The sequence below is a fragment of the Scyliorhinus torazame genome, chromosome 10 (assembly GCF_047496885.1).
Source record: "Scyliorhinus torazame isolate Kashiwa2021f chromosome 10, sScyTor2.1, whole genome shotgun sequence".
Classification (NCBI taxonomy): Eukaryota; Metazoa; Chordata; class Chondrichthyes; order Carcharhiniformes; family Scyliorhinidae; genus Scyliorhinus; species Scyliorhinus torazame.
Window position 1 is genome coordinate 87,644,947 of NC_092716.1, and position 22,634 is coordinate 87,667,580.

Here is a 22,634-nt window from a genome sequence, read left to right on the forward strand (position 1 = left end):
GTCACAAAGGTGATTGATGCAGGTAGGGCAGTGGATGTTGTCTATATGGACTTCAGTAAAGCCTTTGACAAGGTCCCTCATGGTAGACTAGTACAAAAGGTGAAGTCACACGGGATCAGGGGTGAGCTGGAAAGGTGGATACAGAACTGGCTAGGTCAGAGAGTAGCAATGGAAGGATGCTTTTCTAATTGGAGGGCTGTGACTAGTAGTGTTCCGCAGGGATCAGTGCTGGGACCTTTGCTGTTTGTAGTATATATAAATGATTTGGAGGAAAATGTAACTGGTTTGATTAGTAAGTTTGCAGACGACACAAAGGTTGGTGGAATTGCGGATAGCGATGAGGACTGTCAGAGGATACAGCAGGATTTAGATTGTTTGGAGACATGGGCGGAGAGATGGCAGATGGAGTTTAATCCGGACAAATGTGAAGTAATGCATTTTGGAAGGTCCAATGCAGGTAGGGAATATACAGTGAATGGTTGAACCCTCAAGCGTATTGACAGTCAGAGAGATCGAGAGATCGAGAGATCCACAGGTCACTGAAAGGGGCAACACAGGTGGCGAAGGTAGTCAAGAAGGCATATGGCATGCTTGCCTTCATTGGCCGGGACATTGAGTATAAAAATTGGCAAGTCATGTTGCAGCTGTATAGAACCTTAGTTAGGCCACACTTGGAGTATAGTGTTCAATTCTGGTCGCCACACTACCAGAAGGATGTGGAGGCTTTAGAGCGGGTGCAGAAGAGATTTACCAGAATGTTGCCTGGTATGGAGGGCATTAGCTATGAGGAGCGGTTGAATAAACTCGGTTTGTTCTCACTGGAACGACGGAGGTTGAGGGGCGACCTGATAGAGGTCTACAAAATTATGAGGGGCATAGACAGAGTGGATAGTCAGAGGCTTTTCCCCAGGGTAGAGCGGTCAGTTATTAGGGGGCATAGGTTTAAGGTGCGAGGGGCAAGGTTTAGAGTAGATGTAATAGGCAAGAGGGTAGTGGGTGCCTGGAACTCGCTGCCGGAGGAGGTGGTGGAAACAGGGATGATAGTGACATTTATGGGTCATCTTGACAAATGCATGAATAGGATGGGAATAGAGGGATACGGACCCAGGAAGTGTAGAAGATTGCAGTTTAGTCGGGCAGCATGGTCGGCACGGGCTTGGAGGGCCGAAGGGCCTGTTCCTGTGCTGTACTTTTCTTTGTTCTTTGTTCTTTGAACCTGCGAGGAGACGATGGCCAGCATGTGCTGCAGGAACTACATCTCAACAAAGAGACAGTGCGGCACTTGTGCCATGTTGTCGCAGACTTGGCACCCTGTGGAGGAGGAGGACACCCACCCCCGGTGGGCGTGAAGGTCACCGCAGTCCTGAACGTCTATGCAACCAGATCATTCCAGAGTGCAAGCGGGGATATGTGCGCCATTTCCCAAGCTACAGACCACAAGTGCATCGGTGAGGTCCTGGATGCCCTGTATGCCGAGGCTTCAGACTTTAATTAACTTTGAGCTGGACATGGCCCACCTTTGGTATCCTCACCGATACCAAAATGGATGATGGTGTCAGTCCCGCAAAGGATGCCCTGACGATGCTGGTGGCAGCCCAGGTGGCTCAGCATCTGACTGGACTCTGCTGAGTCCTGGGATCCAGCAGACCTCCAACTGCTGACTCCCTTGGATGTTCGTGCATCCACCTGATGTACATCACCAACTATCAGGTGTGGGCACCACAACTGGAAAGTGCTAGTGGATGCCAGGAAGTGCTGGAAGTGTCGCAAAACGGCACACAGAAATGTTTCCTTTAAATCGCACTCCTTACGTCATTCTTTCAGCTATCTGAACTTGCAAATGTCTTTTTTGCAGATTGTAACACTTTTTAAATTATAGTCGGTGTTTTTATAATGTGTGGAGAGTATAACGTCATGTGAAATTACTATTTTTCTCGTGTGGAAAGAGTACTCTCAGGTTATTGTCAGACAAACTGAATGAGATGCGCCCTTAGAATTTTCTTCATCACTAAGGAGCTGAACCATTTTGAAAGGGTGTCCCGATCTCTAAATGAGCTTGTGGGTCCCTCCAAACATGGGCAATGTCACCCCATGTCACCCACCCCCCCCCCACACACACACATGGAAGTACTCTGCACCCCCCAAGTGAGGGCACCCAGCTATGGGGTCCCTGAGGGCCCCCCTTCCAGGACCCCCATACTTCACCCCTCTAATGTCCCAGAGGCCCCTACTTGACTGGTCTGCACCTCCCCACCCTTCATCCCCCCCCCCGCCCCCCCCCCCATCCACCCTCCTTTCATGGGCATGGTTTCCTGAAACCCTGGGCAGTGCCACCCTGTCACTGCTACCCAGGCACCCTGGAAGTTCTCCTGCTGGCTTTGTGGTGCCAGGGGGTCACCTTACACTATCCTTGGCCACCCAGGGGCCTCCGTTAGCCTGGGAGACCCCCAGGTGCCGATCCGCCTAGTCCACTTTGTGTGGACTAGTACTGAACGGCGCCCGACTGAGGCCTCCCTCTGTAGGTCGGTAGATCCCAGGAGGCTGGTAGATCGCGGGTAAGTATGCTTAAGTCAGTTTAAAACTGACATAAGCGCGCATGGCCTGGTCCCGCCCATTGTGAGTAGATCCCGTGAGGCGTCGTGGCTGCCGGGAAGCCCGCGGGAGGCTTCAACCGGCATCTACCGGCCATGTTGCACTCCCGGTCGGGTGCAACATGGTCGGTAGATCGCGACCGTGGTATTTTTATTACTGTTATATTCTGTTCACTGTTATATAACACCATGAAAGCAGGACAACTGTCATTTTAACAAAGAATAGTATTAATCTAATAAAAACAGTTTTATGCTCTCTGAGCATGGGGCATTAGGACTAATCTGTAACCTATTAATGGCTAAATAAAGTCTAATTGTTGATGAGAAATTTTAATAAAGGGATCAAAAAGGGGATTTATGTTCGGAAGCAATGGCTGAGGTACAATTTAGAAATTTGCACCTGTGTTAACCAAGGAACAAGATGCTGCTAAAGTCATAGTGGGAGAGGAGGTATTTGAGAAAGTGGATGGGCTAAAATTGATAAAGAGGACGAATGAGAATGGTTGACTGTACCTAAAGTTGATAAGTCACCAGAACTGGATCAGATACATTCAAGGATACTGAAGGGTATTGCTATAACCTGCCTGATTACTACTGGCTGGGGACTAATGGCAATCCCACAATCCTTATTGAGTATGAGCTTCCCCAATGAGGGGGGGGGGGGAGAAATCATTAGCAAAGTCACCTGCATAAATAGAGCTGGCCAGTATGGAACCAGCTAGAGAGGAGAGAGCAGTGGTGGAGTACGGCTGCTGTTGTATATATGAAATTGTAAATAAAGTTATTTCTTTCGATTCTACAAACTAGTGCTGGATTCTTTGTGCCCTCACAAAAGGTATCTAAGGGGCACTGGCCATAATCTTACAATCCTCCTCACATAGAGGGGTGGTGCCAAATGCCTGGAATATTACAAGTGTTCATCCGGTCACTACTTTGTACGACCACCAATCAGACACTTCACGAACGTCTCCTTGTCTTCCCTAGGAAGTCCTCCTCTGGGACCTCGCTCCCGACCTGGCTGACAGCATCCGGATCCATCCTGCTCCGAAAACACGTGCGGGCGCACAAGTCGGACCATTTAGTCGAGAGGGTCTATCTGCTCTATGCTAACCCCCAGTACGCCTACGTGGCATACCCCGATGGCCGACAAGATATGGTCTCCCTACGGGAACTCCACGCACATTCCAGCCACCAGTCCCACCCTCCCCCCAGACCGCAGCACCATACAGGAGGATCGGTCCTTCCGCCGCCCCCGTCTAGGCCCCCCCCACCCACCGACAGGTTGAGGCTGTTTTCGTTAGAGAGAAGAAGGTTAAGAGGTGACTTAATTGAGGCATACAAGATGATCAGAGGATTGGATAGGGTGGACAGTGAGAGCCTTTTTCCTCGGATGGTGATGTCTAGCACGAGGGGGACATAGCTTTAAATTGAGGGGAGATAGATATAGGACAGATGTCAGAGGTAGGTTCTTTACTCAGAGAGTAGTAAGGGCATGGATGCCCTGCCTGCAACAGCAGTGGATTCGCCAACACTAGGGGCATTCAAATGGTCATTGGATAGACATATGGATGATAAGGGTAGATGAGCTTTAGAGTGGTTTCACAGGTCTGCGCAACATCGAGGGCCGAAGGGCCTGTACTGCGCTGTAATGTTCTATGACGCCCCCCGCAGGCGCTCCCTTCCCAGGTCAGCCGTTTTCCCCACCAGCGCCGTCTAGGGGTGACGAAGCTGCCATGGAGATCGAAGCCACGCTCCCAGAGTCACAGACCCCCGAGCCTCCACCGGAGTCACCACCGAGGCTCCGACGATCACAGAGGACGACCAGGGCCCCCGATCGACTGATTGCTTCATTTTAACTGAAATCTGTAAATATAAACCATCAAACGTACATAGCTACCAGACTTGTAAATAGTTACTAAACACTGTACGGAGGTATTACGGTACCTCCATAACTAATTATACCATGTTGTTATGTTTTGTAGTTTCTGGCCACCCCCCCCCCCGCCGGATTCTTTTTTTAACAGGGGGTGAATGTGGTATTATAGGCATTACGGTACCTGATAGGCTAAAGCACCATTGGTGGAAACTGTATGCTTTCTATTGGCTAAAGTGTATAATAGCTCCGCCCTGATAGGCGGGGTATAAGAACCCGTGCCGCCCCTGCAGCCCTCATTCTGTACCTGAGCTGCTGGGGGAAACATCTAGCTTATTAAAGCCTTCAGTTGGACTACAACCTCGCTTTAGTGGTCATTGATCGTGCATCAATTTAATAAGCTAGAATTTTAAGAAGAAAGGATGGAGCTCCGAATCTAGCCGGAGTGTCTGCAACTTAGCACCCACGCGGCGAACTCAGCGGCAATCTTTAAGCACTGGCTGGCATGCTTTAAAGGTATCTCGAGACGGCTGAAAACGCACACACGGGAGAGCGAAACTGCACGTCCTGCACTCAAGGGTGAGCCCGGAGATTTACACCCTCATCGAGGAAGCGGAAGACTTTGATGCAGCAATTGAGCTGCTAAAAGGACACTATTTTCGTCCGGTAAACCAGGTCTACGCCCGGCACCTGTTTGCAACAAGGCGACAAACCCCTGGGGGAATTCGCTCTACCTTTGGCCAGGGATTTTAACGACATTGTGGCCATGGACCTTAAGATCTGGGATAAAGCAAATAATATATTTATTTTGCATTTTGTAGATTTAGCAACCAGATTTAGTGAATCAACGATTGTACGAAGTAAAGAAAAGAGAGTAATGCTGGATCAAATCGTGGAAAAATGGATAGGGACAGGAAAGGGTCCACCGGCAAAATTCCTTCCGGACAATGGGGGAGGATTTGCTAATGATGAGTTTAGGGATATGTGTGAAAACATGAATATCAGAGTTATGAATACGGCTGCAGAAAGCCCGTTTAGTAATGGTGTCTGTGAAATAAATCATGCTGTCATCGATGACATGCATCGGAAAATTTTGGCAGATCGGCTAAATTCAGCTTTAGCATGGGCAGTACGTGCAAAGAATTCATTGCAGATGGTTGGGGGCTATAGTCCTTATCAATTAGTGTTTGGTAGAAATCCTAAAATTCCGTCCATTTTGGATGACTAGCCTCCAGCTTGGGAGGGGACTACAATTAGCTCTGGTTTTGCTGAATATTTAAATGCATTACATAGCAGTAGAAACGCCTTTTTGGAAGCAGAAGTCTCTGAAAGAATTCGCAGAGCTTTAAGACATAACGTACGGCCATCAGATGCCGTTTTTCAGCAAGGAGGCATGGTATACTATAAGAGAGACAATTCTAATGAATGGAAAGGCCCAGGGAAGATCATAGGCATAGATGGCAAAACAATTATTTGGCAACATGATAATCAAACTGTTAGGGTCCATTCATCAAGGATAATGGGTACAGATTACAAATTTTCAAATTAAACAGAGCAGACAGACATGACGAGGAACCAGAGTCATCTGGTACGCATGTGTTACAGAACTATGAGGACCAATTAAATGATATAGACAGGGTTTCTGTGGAGGAACCCAACACTTCTGGTGAATTAAAACAGGCCATTTTTCCGAAAGGGCAACTGCCAAAAGTTGGTACAAAAGTGACATACTTGCCTGAAGGGTCTTGTCAATGGAAGGATGCAACTGTTATTAGTAGAGCAGGGAAGGCCACTGGAAAGTATAAACATTGGTTGAATGTTCAGCATTCAGGGGAAGGAGTCAAGACAATGGATTGGGAAAACAAAGTTCAAAAATGGAGGGCACAGAAACGCAGTGCCAGTTCAGATAGTACATCGGATAGTGAACAGGTCCGCAGGAAAAGGTCGAGAACTATTGAAAGGACATCCCACAGCAGAAGGGAAAGATCAAGCAGTAGCAGTACAGAACGAGATACCAGGCGGGAGAGGGGACATAGTTTGTCAAGATCTCGGAACATGAGTAAGACTATGAATACTAATAGGAGTAAAAGCCCACATGCACGTGAGATTTTGGTGGCTTCAAATAAATTAGATGAAAAAGTTATCAGAGAAGCTAAACGGCAAGAATTGCATAGTTGGAGTGAATTTGGGGTATACACGGAAGTACCGGATGGGGACAAAGAGCTCTGTCCCACAGATGGATTTGCACGGAAAAGGTTCTTCCGGATGGAACTTGTAAGGCAAAGGCCAGGCTTGTGGCAAGGTGATTTGAAGAAAACTTAGAAGATCAGGATTTAAGGGTAGATTCACCTACAGCAGGAAAGGTTATTTTAAAGATCTTCTTGGATCTATTAGCCACAAAGGCACGGGAATGCAAATCTATAGATATAAAAGCTGCCTTTTTGCAGGGGCATCAGCTCCAGAGAGACATTTTTCTCCGTCCTCCTAAAGAAGCAGCTAACACAGAAGGGGTACTCTGGAAGTTGAACAAATGTGTATATGGATTAAATGATGCATCTAGAGTCTGGTATTTTTCAGTAAGGTCAGTTTTGTTAAAGTTAGGCTGTTGCCAGTTGAAAGCAGATCCTGCAATGTTTTACTGGCACTATAAAGGAAATCTTTCTGCCATTTTTATGATGCATGTCGATGATTTTTTGTGGGGTGGGACTAGTGATTTTGAAGCTATTGTGATCTCTGGTTTGAGGAAAGAATTCAGGGTTGGAAGTCAGGCTTCCGGTGCATTTAAATATATTGGACTGGAAATTGGACAGACTAAGTTAGGGGCAACTTTACATCAGCAATCTTATTTGGAAAGCATCACCCCAATAGCAATTAGTCGTGGCCGAGTTTCACAAAAAGACGCAATGGTTTCAAAGATAGAAAAAGAGCAACTGCAAAGTTTAATTGGGCAACTGAACTGGTTAGGTAGACCGGACGTGAGTTTTGATGTCTTAGAGTTGAGTACAAAAATGAATGATCCCAAAGTGGAAGACATAATAAGAGCAAATAAAGCGTTGGCCAAACTAAAAATGCAGGAGTGTGTTTTGAAGTTCCCGGTTTTAGGTGACCTTAGGCACTTGAAACTCATAGTTTATAGTGATGCGTCCTACCCAAATTTATGTGATGGGGTTTCAAGCGCAGGAGGTTTTATAATTTTCCTTTTGGGGAACAATGGTAAATGTTGCCCGCTTGTGTGGGAAACAAAGAAAATAAGGAGAGTGGTAAAAAGCACTTTGGCATTAAGCCTTGTAGAGGATATGGCCTTTTATATAAGCATGATATTGACAGAAATTTGGGGATTTGGGTAATATACCTATCGACTGTCACAGACAATAAATCCCTGTGGGAAAATGTGCACTCTACAAAAAGTGTCAATGAAAAGAGGTTACGGATAGACATCGCAAGTTTGAAGCAGATGTTGGACAGAGGGGAAATAACAAAAATTAAATGGGTCGACAGGAGCTATCAGACTGTTTTACGAAAAGAGGGGCGAGTTCACAGAAACTTTTGGATATTGTTAATAAAGGGCGCTTGTTTCTGTGACTTTTTTTTCTGTTTCTCGTCCAAACAAAAAAAAGGGGGGGACATCGTGTGTGTTTTTGAGTTTCTTGAAATTTTGTTTTCACCTAATTTTTTTTTTCTCCAAGGAAGGGGAGACTGTTAAGTAATGGGTTAAGAGACTTTGCAATTAGTTGTCTCATTTATGTTAATTATCCATTAATTGACACTGATATGTAAAGGGGCTTCAGGTGGCCTCTGTCAGGTTGTGTGTTGTTAAGAGTTTTGAGCAGAGGCTGAGGAAGGGAAATAAATGGTGTTTAGTGAAAAGGAACAAGAACTTTAGACTCTTCATATCACAGCAACTAAAACGGCTAACAAAGATAGCCACTAGGGACTGCCAAATCTGCGCGGAGTGCAAACCACACTTCTACCGGCCAAAGAGAGCGCACCTGATAAAGGCGTCCCACCCCTTTGAACGCCTCAGCATGGACCTCAAAGGCCCCCTCCCCTCCACCGACCGCAACACGTACTTCCTGAACATGATTGACGAGTACTCCCGGTTCCCATTCGCCATCCCCTGCCCCGACATGACCGCCACCACCGTCATCAAGGCCCTCCATAGCATCTTTGCACTGTTCAGGTTACCCGCTTACGTACACAGTGATAGGGGGACCTCCTTTATGAGCAACGAACGGAGTCAATTCCTGCTCAGCAAGGGCATCGCCTCGAGCAGGACGACCAGTTACAACCCCCGGGGTAACGGAAAGGTAGAGTGGGAGAACGGAACAGTCTGGAAGACCGTCCTACTGGCCCTACGGTTCAGGAACCTCCCAGTCTCCCACTGGCAAGAAGTCCTCCTGGATGCCCTCCACTCCATCCGGTCACTACTTTGTACGACCACCAATCAGACACCTCACGAACGTCTCCTTGTCTTCCCTAGGAGGTCCTCCTCTGGGACCTCACTCCCAACCTGGCTGACAGCATCCGGACCCATCCTGCTCCGAAAACACGTGCGGGCTCACAAGTCGGACCCGTTGGTCGAGAGGGTCCATCTGCTCCATGCTAACCCCCAGTACGCCTACGTGGCATACCCCGATGGCCGACAAGATATGGTCTCTACGGGACCTGGCGCCCGCCAGAACTCCACGCACATTCCAGCCACCAGTCCCGTTTCCCCCCCCCCCCCCCCCCACCGCAGCACCTTACAGGAGGATCGGTCCTTCCGCCGCCCCCGTCTTGGCCCCCCCACCCACCGACACACCCCCCGCAGGCGCTCCCTTCCCAGGTCAGCCGTTTTCCCCACCAGCGCCATCTAGGGGTGACGAAGCTGCCATGGAGATCGACGACACGCTCCCGGAGTCACAGACGCCCGAGCCTCCACCGGAGTCACCACCGAGGCTCCGACGATCATAGAGGACGACCAGGGCCCCCGATCAACTGATTGCTTCATTTTAACTGTAATCTGTAAATATAAACCATCAAATGTACATAGCTACTAGACTTGTAAATAGTTACTAAACACTGTACGGAGGTATTACGGTACCTCCATAACTAATTATACTATGTTGTTATGTTTTGTAGTTTCTGGCCACCACCCCCGCCGAACTCTTTTTTTTTTAACAGGGGTGAATGTGGTATTATAGGTATTACGGTACCTGATAGGCTAAAGCACCATTGGTGGAAACTGTATGCTTTCTATTGGCTAGTGTGTATAATAGCTCCGCCCTGATAGGTGGGGTATAAGAACCCGTGCCGCCCCAGCAGCCCTCATTCTGTACCTGAGCTGCTGGGGGAAACATCTAGCTTATTAAAGCCTTCAGTTGGACTACAACCTCACTTTAGTGGTCATTGAATCGTGCATCAGTTACATTGTTCTTCAAAACAGGGTATATGGTAAACCCAGGAACGATAAGGAAGTCAATTTAACTTCAGTTTGTGAAAACCTTCAGAAATAATAATGGTTGGTCCCTCCTTCAGCTTTCCCATGTTCACCTTCATACCAACCAGTATTTTTGGATTTGACAGGATTTTAAACAGCCAGATGCCCTTCTTTGCAACTAACATCCCTGCCACCCCCTCCCCCCACCCCATTTATCCAGTGTGGGAACTGATACATCCTGTTTGTCTGCATCAGTGTAACTGTTGAGTTCAAGGAGCGGCCACACAAGAAGCATAAGGAGTGAAAGATTTATTAACAACAAAGCAAAGACTCTATGTACACTGGTCCCAGAAGGGAACACTCACGCCCAGCCCACACTGGCCGGTGTTTTTATATCCTGATTGCTCTCCCGCTGATGAGGGAGCTCTGCCCCCTCAGTGGGGAAGCTCATACTCCACGAGATTCATGGGGAACATAATCAACCCGGTGCCTTGTGTAGATTACAACACTCCTTCTCCCCCTATAGTCTGAAAACGCATCCTCCAATGAAGGGTGCGGTGGGGAAACCCTGCGCCTCTTTGCCTGTGGTTGCCACACGGGCCTGGGGGGAAAGGGCCAGGTGGTGGATAGCGGTCAGGCGACCGGTGGTTCCTCGTTGATCGCCACTGGTACTACCATCGACGGCTGGTCATCAGGAGACTTGTCGCTGGCAACAGCCGTTGGTAGCACCTCCACTTTGGAGTCTGAGTCCCCGGCATCTGGACGTCAAGGCTCCTGTGGGATGGTGCTGGGGGTGAGAGCGGCAGTGGTGTGCCAAGGGGCCGTGCCGGGCCCTCCAAAAAGGCATCGCACAAATGGAGCTCCGACTGTGGAGATGATCAAGATGCCTATTTGATTCATGGTCACTCACATGAACCCGGTACGAGACCGACACAGTCTGCCAGACAATAATGGCCGCAATCCATTTGGCCCTGTCACCGAAATTGTGCACATGAACTGTGCCGTCCGGCATGAACCGCCTAGGCAAGGCGCGCTCATCAGGGCAAGGCCGCAGTTGCCCCTGTTCGGGTTGTATCCTCCCACTGATATCAGTCAATGCTAGACTAAGGCGAGTCGGAAGCCAATAACCTATAACTGGTGGCGGCGTGCGGCGTGGTAAGTAGCTGAAAAGGAAGCATGCCAACCGGGTCATTGAGGGTCACCGTGGTCTGCTTGATGATTCCATGCTTGACTGTCCAGACCGTCCACTTGGCCAAACCATTGACTGTGGGTGATATGGGGCAGTGAGTATGTTATGTACTCCATTGGTCCTCATAAAAGTTCCAAACCCCACGCTAATAAACGGAGCCCCGTTGTCGGAGACCAGTACCTCTGGAATGCTGTGAGCACGAAAGAGAGCCAAAGCTTCTCGACTATCGCCCGTGAAGTTGTCGAGGACATTCTGTGGACGTGCAGGCACTTTGAGTGGGTGTCAATAAGGTGGAGAAACACGGACCCCACAAAGGTCCTGGAAAGGTCAGCATGGAGGCGAACCCACGGGCGACCTGACCACTCCCAGGAGTGAAGTGGCACTGTGGGTGGGGGCTTCTGCTGCTCCTGGCACACTCCACATTGCTGGGAGAGCCGCTCAATCTCTGTCAAAACCTGGCTGCCACACATAACTGCGGGTGAGCACCTTCATCTATGACAGGGTGTCCATTGTGGAGGTCCGCCAAGATGGGGCCTTGCCCTTTCTGTGGTATTCATACACCACCAGCATGAGGGCCCAGCATTGAATCCTGGCTGACAGGATGGGAGGAATGGCCCTGTAATCCTTGAACAGCCCCAACAACAGCTTGTGATCGGTCAATACTATGAACCAATGCCCATAGATGTACTGGTGAATATTTTGATGGTGAAGACCACGGCCAGACCTTTCTTCTGTATTTGGGTATAGTTGGGCTCAGCCGCAGCAAGTGCCCTCGAGGCAAAAGCGATTGGCCGCTCCCGCCTGCAGTTCATCTGACGGGACAATACTGCGCCGATGCCATATGACGAGGCTTAACAGGTAACGAAAAGCGGCTTTGCGGGTTCGAAATGAGTCAGCCGCTGAGAAGTGAGCTGCCGTTTCACTTCAGCGAACGCCACCTCCTGCGGCTGTCCCCTTGTCCATACCTGTTTCTTCTTAAGGAGACTGTGTAGGCAGGGCCAACATAGTCCCAAGGTCCAGGATGAAGTTGCCATAATAGCTGACGAGCCCCCGGAACAAAAGTTGCCCATTCTGGATCTTCAATCAGGTAAAGGCCCTCCCGGTCCATGTGGTAGCCCAGATGGGACACTTTGTGGGCGTGAAAAACGCATTTCTCTTGACCGAGGCGAAGGCTAGATTCAGCGAAGCGATGAACCCCTCATCCAGGTCGTCCTGCTCAGGCGTCTCCGTGACCAACACATAGTCTAGATAAACCGCTACAGCTGATAGGCCATGCAAAGGATGTTCTATCACACGCTGGAAAATGCACAGGCCGACGACACCCTGAAAGGCAATCTGGCGCACTCATCCAGCCTCTGGTGCGTGTTCACCATCAACATATTTACGAGACTCCATGTCTAACACCAATTGAAGGCACATATGGTTCATGTTGTGCTTGGTGAAGGAGTGACCACAGGCCAACTTGGCATACCGGTCCTCAATCCGTGGCATGGAATATCGGTCCAGCTTGGGGGTCCTATTTACCATCATTTTATAATCATCATAGAGGCAGACAGTGGCATCGGGCTTCATTACAGACAACTGCAATTCACAAATTTCACCGGTCAAATGATCCCCAAACCTTTGAGTCGATTGAGCTCTGCTTCCACCTTAGGCAGCAGCACATAAGGGACAGGGGCGGGCACGAAAATATCTCTGTTGTGCCGCAGGGTCCACAAATGCCAAAGCCCCGCGGATTGTCCCCAGTTCAGCCCTGAAAACCTCAGGTACTTTGCCAATACTATGTTGAGGCCATCATCCGGAACACCTGCCAGTTTATGCGGAGGAGTTGTGATGGGTTGCAGCCAAGCAAATGGGCTGTCACCTCCCACCACGACCAGGGGTAGGCAAGAGGACTGTTACCCGGAGACTATCAGAGCCATGGAGGCCCCAGCGTTGGCCAGTGGCTCCCTAGTGTATATGGTCAACCGAACCTTGCTGTCCTCCAATGACAGGAGCTGCACTCCCGTCCAGAGTTTCTCGAAAGTGTCCGGGGTCTTCCTCATCTGAGTGTTGCTCTGCAGGGAGGGTTGCAGCCTAAGCTGAGGACCTCAATCGCCTGCACTTGTTCAGAACACCCTGTTCTGCGCTTTTTCATGACAGGGCAATCTCCACGGCCCCCTTGAGGTCCAGCTGAGGATCTGCAAGCAATTTACATTTGAATTGCTGCATTACAGATGCCCAAGACCAACCTGTCTCGCAATATTTTTGAGAGGGTGGCGCTATATTCGCAGAACTCACCGAGTTTCCTGAGACGTGCCAGAAACTTCATTATCGACTCCCAGGGGTCCGTCTGGCAGTATTGAAACAGTAGTGCTGGACGATGACCAAGAGTTTGGGGTGAAGTCATTGGCTAGAAGCACCATCAGGTCCGCAAAGGACATTGAGTCCGGTGTGGAGGCAAATTTAAGTTCTTTATCACTCTAAAGGTGAGCATACCACAAGCCCTTAAGAGAATCATGGTCTGCCGTTCATCGCCGATAATTGTGTTGGCCCGACAAAACGCTCAACATATTGCGACCAGTCCTCGATACTTACATCAAAGGCCTCTAAATTCCCAAAATGTGGCATCACAATGATAGGCCAAATGACCTCCAAAAGGGTACAGCAAAAATGGCACCATCTGCAGCTCCATGTAACCCTTGTCGCCAGTGTTGAGTTCAAGGAGCGGCCACACAGGAAGCATAAGGAATGAAAGATTTATTAACAACAAAGCAAAGACTCTACGTACACTGGTCCCAGAGGGTCTAGACAGACTTGTGGAATGGACAGATATGTGCTGGATGAAATTTAATGCAGAGAAGTGTAAAATGACACATTTAGGGAGGAACAGCGAGGAGAGACAAGATAAAATGAAAGATACAATTTTATAAGGGGTTGAAGGTGCAGAGAGAGTTGGGGGATAAGAACACAAATCATTGAACGTAACAGGGCAGGGTTGAGAAAGTGGTATAAGAGATCCTGGGCTTTGTAAGTAGAGGCAAAGATGTGCAGGTTGGGTAGATTGGCCATGCTAAATTGCCCTTAGTGTCCAAAAAGATTGGGTGTGGTTACTGGGTTATGGGGATAGGGTAGAGGTGTGGGTTTAGGTAGGGTGCTCTTTCCAAGGGCTGATGAAGACTCGATAGGCCGAATGCTCTCCTTCTGCACTGTAAATTCTATGATTCTATGATAAAGTAAAAAAGCATAAAGGTTATGGTGCAGCATTATAAAACACTCATTCTGCCTCACGGACATATTGGGCTGGATTCTCCGAAAATGAGACTATTGGGCTCTATTCTCTGTAAATGAAACGAGCATCCTGACCGGCAATAGGTGGTTAGTTCCACGCCGTCGGGAACTCGGCGGTCGGGGTCGGAAGATGTCGGAGTGGGCCTCTGGCAATGGGCCCCTGACGGCGCGGCGTATTCCACAGTGACATCGATTTTCGGTGCCCAGAGAATAGCTGGACAGGCTCCAGGCCCGATTACGGCGTCAAACTGGATTCTCCGCGCCAGCCGCGAATACGGCGTCGGGCTGCGGAGAATCCAGCCCATTGTGTCCAATTCAACGCAATCATCTAAAGCTGCTTCACCAATGATCTTCCTTCCATCCTAAGGTCAGGAGTGGGATTTTTTGCTGGTGATTAGTTATTGACTTCATTCATGATTTCTTCAATAGTGAAGAGGTCCATACTAGCCTACGACAGGATTTGAAGTAAGTCCAGTCTTAGGGTGGCAAATAACATCTGTGCCTCTTTAGTACAAGGTAATTACTATTTCCGACAAATAAAAAGCTCAATCATCACCCTCTGATCTTTAACAGCAAAACCATTACAAAGTACCTCACACCAACATGCTGGGAGTCATTAATGACGAGAAACTTGGCCTTTATTACGGATGCCTGGCCAACTCTCAACAGTGGCTAAGAGACTGGACCAGATGCCATAACTTTTTAAAGTTTGAATGCAGTGTGGAAAGATCAATTCATTCCTTGTTCTATTAGTGATAATATAAGCAATAGGACTTGATTATTTTATAAACAATCTTTATTAAAACAAAAGAAAACAATATTTAAACTTTGAATTCAGCTCTAACACTCACAGATTACATATAGTTTCTTAACTTTAACACACAAGCTCCCATTAAACATCACTCATAATAACCATGCCATTCTCACGCCGCTTACATACACAGGACAAGGTAATACTTGCATTTACAAAGCAATTTTTCTTCTGTTAGGGACATCCAAACCCTTTTCCAAATAATGTCTCTATGGCAACTTTCATGACTTTGGTCAATTTCAACAGCATTATCCTATGTAACTGTTGAGGACAGCATTCGTTCTCCCTCACTATGCTCCCTTGAACAAAGGTTCTCCACTAAGGTGGCCAGACTTGAATCCATTATCGTTATCTTGGCTGTCTGATTTCCATTTCTGTTTCTACAAAAGAACAAAGGTATGCCATTCATATGCAACTAACCTTCCATTGATGGACAAATAGGTCATCAGGCTCTGTAATGGGCTAATGGTTGGTCAAACAAGGTTGTCCCGAATGACAATGGATCTTGAATGGATCATCCTGGCTAAACCGTCATCAACGCCCCCAAGCTGGTGTTCCTACATGAAGCCGCATCCATCTGCTCCCAAACCAACCCCGCACCCACTTCCTTATCATGGCTATGTCAGCCGCCCGGTAGTAATTACTGAAATTTGGCAGGGCAAGCCCCCCCTCCCCCTGATACCTCTCGAGCATCACCTTCTTCACTCGCGGGAACATACCCGTCCATACAAAGCCCTGGTTGATTTTATTAACCCTCTTAAAAAAGGACCGCGGGATAAAAATTGGGAGACATTGAAATACAAATAAAAATCTCGGTAGGACCGTCATTTTAACCGTCTGCACCCTCCCAGCCAGCGACAGCGGTAACGCATCCCATCTCCGAAACTCGTCCCTCATCTGCTCAACCAGCCGAGACAAGTTCAACTTATGTAACCGGCCCCAGTCGCGCGGCACTTGTATCCCTAGGTACCTAAAACTGTCCCCCACTAACCTAAACGGCATCTCCCCCAGCCGACCCTCCTGACCCCTCACCTGGACTACAAACATCTCACTCTTTGTCAAATTCAATTTATATTCCGAAAACCGGCCAAATTCCCCCAAAATCGCCATAGTATCACCCATCCCTGCCCTGGATCAGATACGTATAACAGCAGTATAGGAGCAGTCCGTGTACAACGAGACTCTATGTTCAACCCCCCCCCACCCCGAACCAGCCCCTTCCAGCCCCTTGAAGCTCTCAGACCAATTGCCAGCGGCTCTATAGCTAAGACAAACAGCAGTGGGGAGAGGGGGCACCCCTGTTTTGTCCCCCAGTGCAATCTAAAATAGTCCAAGGTCATCGTATTCGTCCTTACACTAGCCTCTGGGGCCTGGTACAACAGCCTAACCCAGTCGATAAAGCCCCTACCGAACCCAAATCGTCCCAGCACCTCCCATAAATAGTCCCACTCCACTCGGTCGAACGCCTTCTCCGCATCCATTGCCACAACTACCACAGCCTCCCTACTCTCCGGGCGCATCATAATCACATTGACCAGCCTTCTTATATTGGCCACCAGCTGCCTGCCCTGACAAACCCGGTTTGATCCTCCATAACCATGTCCGGCACACAATCTTAAATCCTGGAGGCCAAAACTTTGGCCAGCAACTTGGCGTCCACAGTAAGCAGGGAGATCGGCCTATATGACCCGCATAGCTCCGGGTTCTTGTCCCGCTTCAATATTAATGAAATAATGGCGTGTGACATCGTCAGGGGCAGCACCCCTCTATCTCTCACCTCATTAAAAATCTTGACCAGCAACGGCCCTAAAATCCCCGAGAATTTCTTGTAGAATTCCACCGGATATCCCTCCGGCCCCGGGGCTTTACCCAACTGCATTGCCTTCAAGCCCTCAGCTATTTCTTCGGCCCCAATCGGAGCGCCCTGCCCATCCACCCACTCCCTGCCCACCCTTGGGAAGGTCAGTTGGTCCAAAAAGCGCCTCATCCCCTCGGGCCCCGTGGGGGGTTCCGAGCGATGGAGTCTGCTGTAAAAGTCCCTGAACGCCCTGTTTAGCCCAGCCGAGTCCCCTACCAGATTCCCATTCCCATCAACCACCCTCTCTATTTCCCTGGCCGCCTCCCTCTTCCTAAGCTGCTGTGCCAGCATTCGGCTGGCCTTCTCCCAGTGTTCGTAGAACATACCCCTCGCCTTCCTAAGCTGCGGACAGCACCCCGAACTCCGCCTGCAGCCTCCGACGTTCCCTTATGAGTAAATTCTTTGGGCTGACCATACTTCGGTCTTTGGGGGCTTTGAGTCCCTCCAGGCCACAGTATTCGTCGCCAGGCTACCAGGGAAGCAAAGGCCACAACGTCGGCCTCTATCCCCTCCTGGATTCCCGGGTCCTCCGACACCCCAAGAATCGCCACCTCTCGACTCATCGCCACCCTTGTTTTCAGTACCCAGGACATGACGTCCGCAAATCCCTGCCAGGATCCCCTGAGTTTTGGGCACGCCCAGAACATGTGGACATGGTTTGCTGGTCCTCCCTCACATCTAGCACACCTGTCCTCCAGCCCAAAGAATTTACTCATCCGGGCCACCGTCATGTGGGCCCGGTGAACTACCTTGAACTGAATCAGGCCGAGCCTGGCACATGTTGCGGTTGCATTTACCCTCCTCAGAGCGTCTGCCCATACGCCTCCCTCCAACTCCCCACCAAGCTCCTTCTCCCACTTGAGTTTCAGCTCCTCGGTTCCTGTGTCCTCCGCTCCCATAAGCTCCTTATAAATATCCGAGACTCTCCCCTCTCCCACCTCGCACCTGGAAACTACCCTGTCCTGGATCCCGCAGAGAAAAGATTTTGTGGGATGGGGATTGCAGGGAGAGGGGTGGGTGGGGGGGGGGGTGGTTGGCTGTCAGCAGCAAGGACATGAGGATGGCTCCCAGTAATCACCATTTCCCAATTCCCGATGTCCCTCAATCAGGCAATGAGTGCCTTTATCCGAGTGATCCACCCCCAGAGGTGTCAACTCGTTCGGCACAGCTTTACGTGCCATGCACACTATATGGTGACAGGCCCGCTTGCTGCTGGATTAATACCAGTGATGACAGGGTGAAGCCCTTAAGTCATCATTAATTGATTATTTAAGGGCCTCAATTGGCGGTCAGGCAAGAAGGTCAACCATAGGCTGTTTTCTTGGAACCACAGAGGCCAGAGGACAAACCGTGAACTGAAAACGAAGTTTGATGTGAAGTAATGTGCCTCTCCAGGAAAGTTATGAGTACTGCATTTTTGAACTACAGGGTACCTGAAAGAATTGATCTGCAAAGAAGATCATTACAGACTGTAAAGCAAAGTCTTTAATCTGCAAGCTTGCTATGAAGGAAAATGTGCTCAAACCAACCTTGGCAACTAAGATTCTTTCTTCCCTCCACTTATGATGTTTACCCCTTCCCACCCCTCTGTGTTTGTCTGTCTTGTGTGTGTGTGTGTAGAGGGTGGGCCAAGTTAAAGTGGGATTAAGATATTAGCTTGTCGTTAATCTGTTGTATTCACTGCATATTTCATGTTAGTTCTTGTTATAACTAAGCAGTAATCATGTTTAAATTTACAAACCTAGTGACCGTTATTACTGGGCGGCCAAAGACTTTGGGTATTTTTTATAAGAATTATTGGTTAATTTACCTATGTTGTCAACCCGAGGCACGTGGGGCTGAAATTGACCGACCACTAGCCCATCTGCTGTCAGATGCTCTGTGAATTGAGATGGAGTTCTTTTTATAAACTCAGCTCTACCAGGCTGGGTGAAATTTCTTCACAAGGGCATGTTGTCCTGAGAGGCCAGCGATAATCTCTCTCTTTAGCTGCTGTTTTTATAAAAGAGCTTCCAAGTTTCAATCAGGAAATGGCACAAACTTGCACATTGCTGCAGCTATTTCTTCTCCTACAGCAGCAAAGAAATAGTCAGCCCCATTAACCATTGGCTGCAGGTTTTACAGAGTACAGCTAAACATTATTTTGTCCATCTGAGCTTCCCCCTTTCAAGGCCAACTGAGAGCAGGAGTTTGCTTCTGAATGTGTAATTGAACTAATCTCAGGAAATATCATCAGATTGGAAGAGTGTAATTTGATCGAGTGACAGGCTTCCTGCTTCAAGGTTCTGCTGCATTATTGCTGGATCTGGAAAATCCCCCTTTCATGTGTGGGAAAGAGGTGGCTTATTTGTTATGGACTGGCAAATTCAAGACCGTTGCATAAGTAACTGGTGGAAAATGTGATAAAGAGATACACGAGTATTGTGGGATTTGGGCTCCTGCCCTCTCTACCCCGATGTGATGGATTAAGTTCAAGTAAAATGTTTGTATTAACAAATAATGCAAAATATAATAGTTCACTGTAGGTAAGTGAGGAGAGGAATGAGGGCCAATGTTTTTCAAGCAATCATGAGACTAAGTAGATGTTTAAATTATTGCATGCAATAGTATAAAGTGCTGGGTACCTGAGAACACTTTACAAGGTTGTAATTTAAATAAGTTGTCAGATACTATGATACTACGCAGACAAGTTTATGCATCAGGGGATGTAATTACAGTGCTTAACTCAGTCCCAGGTTCTTTCTTCTGTAATGCAGGTCATTGTACAATTTAATAATAATAATTCTTACCTTTATGTAGTGGCTACGCACTTCTGGCAGTAAAAACGATGAGGTGGCAAATCCGAGAAGCAAGGGTACAGCTGCCAATTATTTGTTGGACCTGGATTTTGCATCATATGACAAGATCCATTTTATTCCAAAGTACATTTTAAGTGTTTCACTGGTTTCACATCATTGATTTGCAGGACACAATGATTATATTTCATAGTAACCAATTCTATTATTTTGTCTCAGAAGTTGTCAAATGCGGCGGCATGTGGTGCCGTGGTTAGCACTGGGACTATGGCACTGAGGACCCGGGTTCGAATCCCGGCCCTGGGTCACTGTCCGTGTGGAGTTTGAACATTCTCCCCATGTCTGTGTGGGTTTCACCCCCACAACCCAAAGATGTGCAGGTTAGGCGGATTGGCCAGGATAAATTGCCCCTTAATTGGAAAAAAAAATAATTGGGCACTCTAAATTTTTTTTTAAAAGAAGTTGGCACGTGCAAAGAATATGGCCTTGTGGTTAATATTGCCAACAAAACAAAGGATTGAAAACAGAATAAAACTGTGACCCCATCAATTATGCATGTACAGTAATATCATTTGTACACTATATAATGATACCTGAATTCATAATAATGAACTGTGAGCTACTTCTTAATAAACTTAAATTAACGATCATTAATCCTATAATTATTGTATATCAATAGTATTGTGCATATTGATAGCTGGATTCACAATTACCAACAGTTCAGAAACAATGAGAGACTGTTTTTCTGATGTTTTGTGAGATGAGGTGTTGTAGCAGCAAAGTAGGATGAGCTTTATTCTGCACCATCTCAGGGGCGAGATTCTCCGACCCCCCACCGGGTCGGAGAATCGCCGGGGGCTGGCGTGAATCCCGCCCCCGCCGGTTGCCGAAATCTCCGGCACCGAATATTCGGCGGGGGCGGGAATCGTGCCGCGCCGGTTGGTGGGCCCCCCCGCTCGATTCTCCGGCCCGGATGGGCCGAAGTCCCGCCGCTAAAATGCCTGTCCCGCCGGTGTAAATTAAACCACCTACCTTACCGGCGGGACAAGGCGGTGCAGGCGGGCTCCGGGGTCCTGGGGGGGGTGCGGGGCGATCTGGCCCCGGGGGGTGCCCACACGGTGGCCTGGCCCGCGATCAGGGCCCACCGATCCGCGGGCGGGCCTGTGCCGTGGGGGCACTCTTTCCCTTCCGCCTCCGCCACGGTCTCCACCATGGCGGAGGCAGGAGACTCCCTCCACTGTGCATGCGTGGGAAGCTGTCAGTGGCCGCTGACGCTCCCGCGCATGCGCCGCCCAGAGATGTCATTTCCGCGCCAGCTGGCGGGGCACCAAAGGTCTTTTCCGACAGCTGGCGGGGCGAAAATTCGTCCGGCGCCGACCTAGCCCCTCAAGGTTGGGGCTCCGCCCCCAAAGATGCGGAGCATTCCGCACCTTTGGGACGGCGCGATGCCCGTCTGATTTGCGCCGTTTTGGGCGCCAGTCGGCGGACATCGTACCGTTTCCGGAGAATTTCGCCCCTTCTGATCCTTAATCATTGTACTGATGGGAGGTAGCAAGTGTTTAGTTTACCAGTACACAATCCCTTATCTTGATTATCCATCACCCCTAAAAGAAAGATTATGCAAATTACACAGTTATACATGGCTGCAAGTTTTCTTTTCAGGTGTTTGTATCAGGTAGATAATATCAGGTAGATATGTACATATCTGTACATGTACACAGGTCCCTTAAGGTAGCAGGGCAGGTGGATATAGTGGTTAAGAAGGCATATGGTAAACTTGCCTTTATTAGCCAAGGTAGAGTTTAAGAGCAGGGAGGTTTTGCTGGAATTATATAAAACGTTGGTTAGGCTACAGCTCGAGTATTGTGTGCAGTTCTCGAATCAACATTATAGGAAGGAAATGATAGCATTTGAAAGGGTGCAGAGGAAATTTATCAAAAGGTTGCCTAGGCTGGAGAATTTTAGTTAGGAAGAGAGATTGGCTAGGCTGTGGTTGTTTTCCTTGGAGCAGAGGAGACTGAGGGGGGGGGGGGTAAAACATGGCTGAGATGTATACAATTACGAGGGGCATAGATAGACAGGAATAAACTTTTCCCCTTGGTGGAGGTATCAATGACCGGGGGCATAGATTTAAGGTAGGGGCAGGAGGTTTAGAGGAGATGTGAGGAAAACATTTTTCACCCAGAGGCTAGTGGGAGTCTGGAACTCACTGTCTGAAAGGGTGGTGGAGACAGAGACCCTCATAGCATTTAAGGAGTATTTAGATGTGCACTTGTGATGCCAAGGCATACAAGGCTGTAGGCCAAGTTCTGGAAAATGGGATTAGAATTCTTAGGTGGTTGTTTTTGACAGGTGCAGACACGATGGGCTGAAGGGCCTTTTCTGTGCTGTAGACCTCTATGACTCTATAACTGGAAGGACAGGTGTCACAACTTGGGTTGGTTTGTCAACATACAGATATTTATTTTATGAATGCATAATTGAGCAGTGTTTTTAGAGGGCGTCTTTCTGTTTGTGTTAATCAGAAATGCAATACTAACTGCTTTTAAGATCAGAGCAGCTGAGACAATAAACCACTCCTTTTTAACTGATTACTTTTTCAATATGTTTTGCAGGACATTGAATTTTGCAGAAGTTACAGAATAAATAAGTACTGTCTGTATGTAAATCAAATACTGCCCCAGGAGGCAGTTTGATTGTACAGGGTCCCTGTATGGAGCAAAACATGCATTTATGAATGACATTAAGAAGCATATGAGTAACTATGTGTTAATGGTGACTATGGGTGATTCCTGATCCCCTTTTGTCATTTGTTTATGTTAACATGC

General features: G+C 48.3%; 1 protein-coding gene across 1 annotated transcript in view; it reads left to right on the forward strand.

Moving 5' to 3' along the window:
• Positions 1-22,634, forward strand: part of LOC140430230 (uncharacterized) — a 129,622-nt gene that overhangs the window by 96,612 nt on the left and 10,376 nt on the right. Inside the window, exon 3 of the mRNA XM_072517660.1 lies at positions 19,811-19,932. Within this exon, the coding sequence (XP_072373761.1) occupies positions 19,811-19,932 (122 nt within the window). The remainder of the gene's footprint in view (positions 1-19,810; positions 19,933-22,634) is intronic.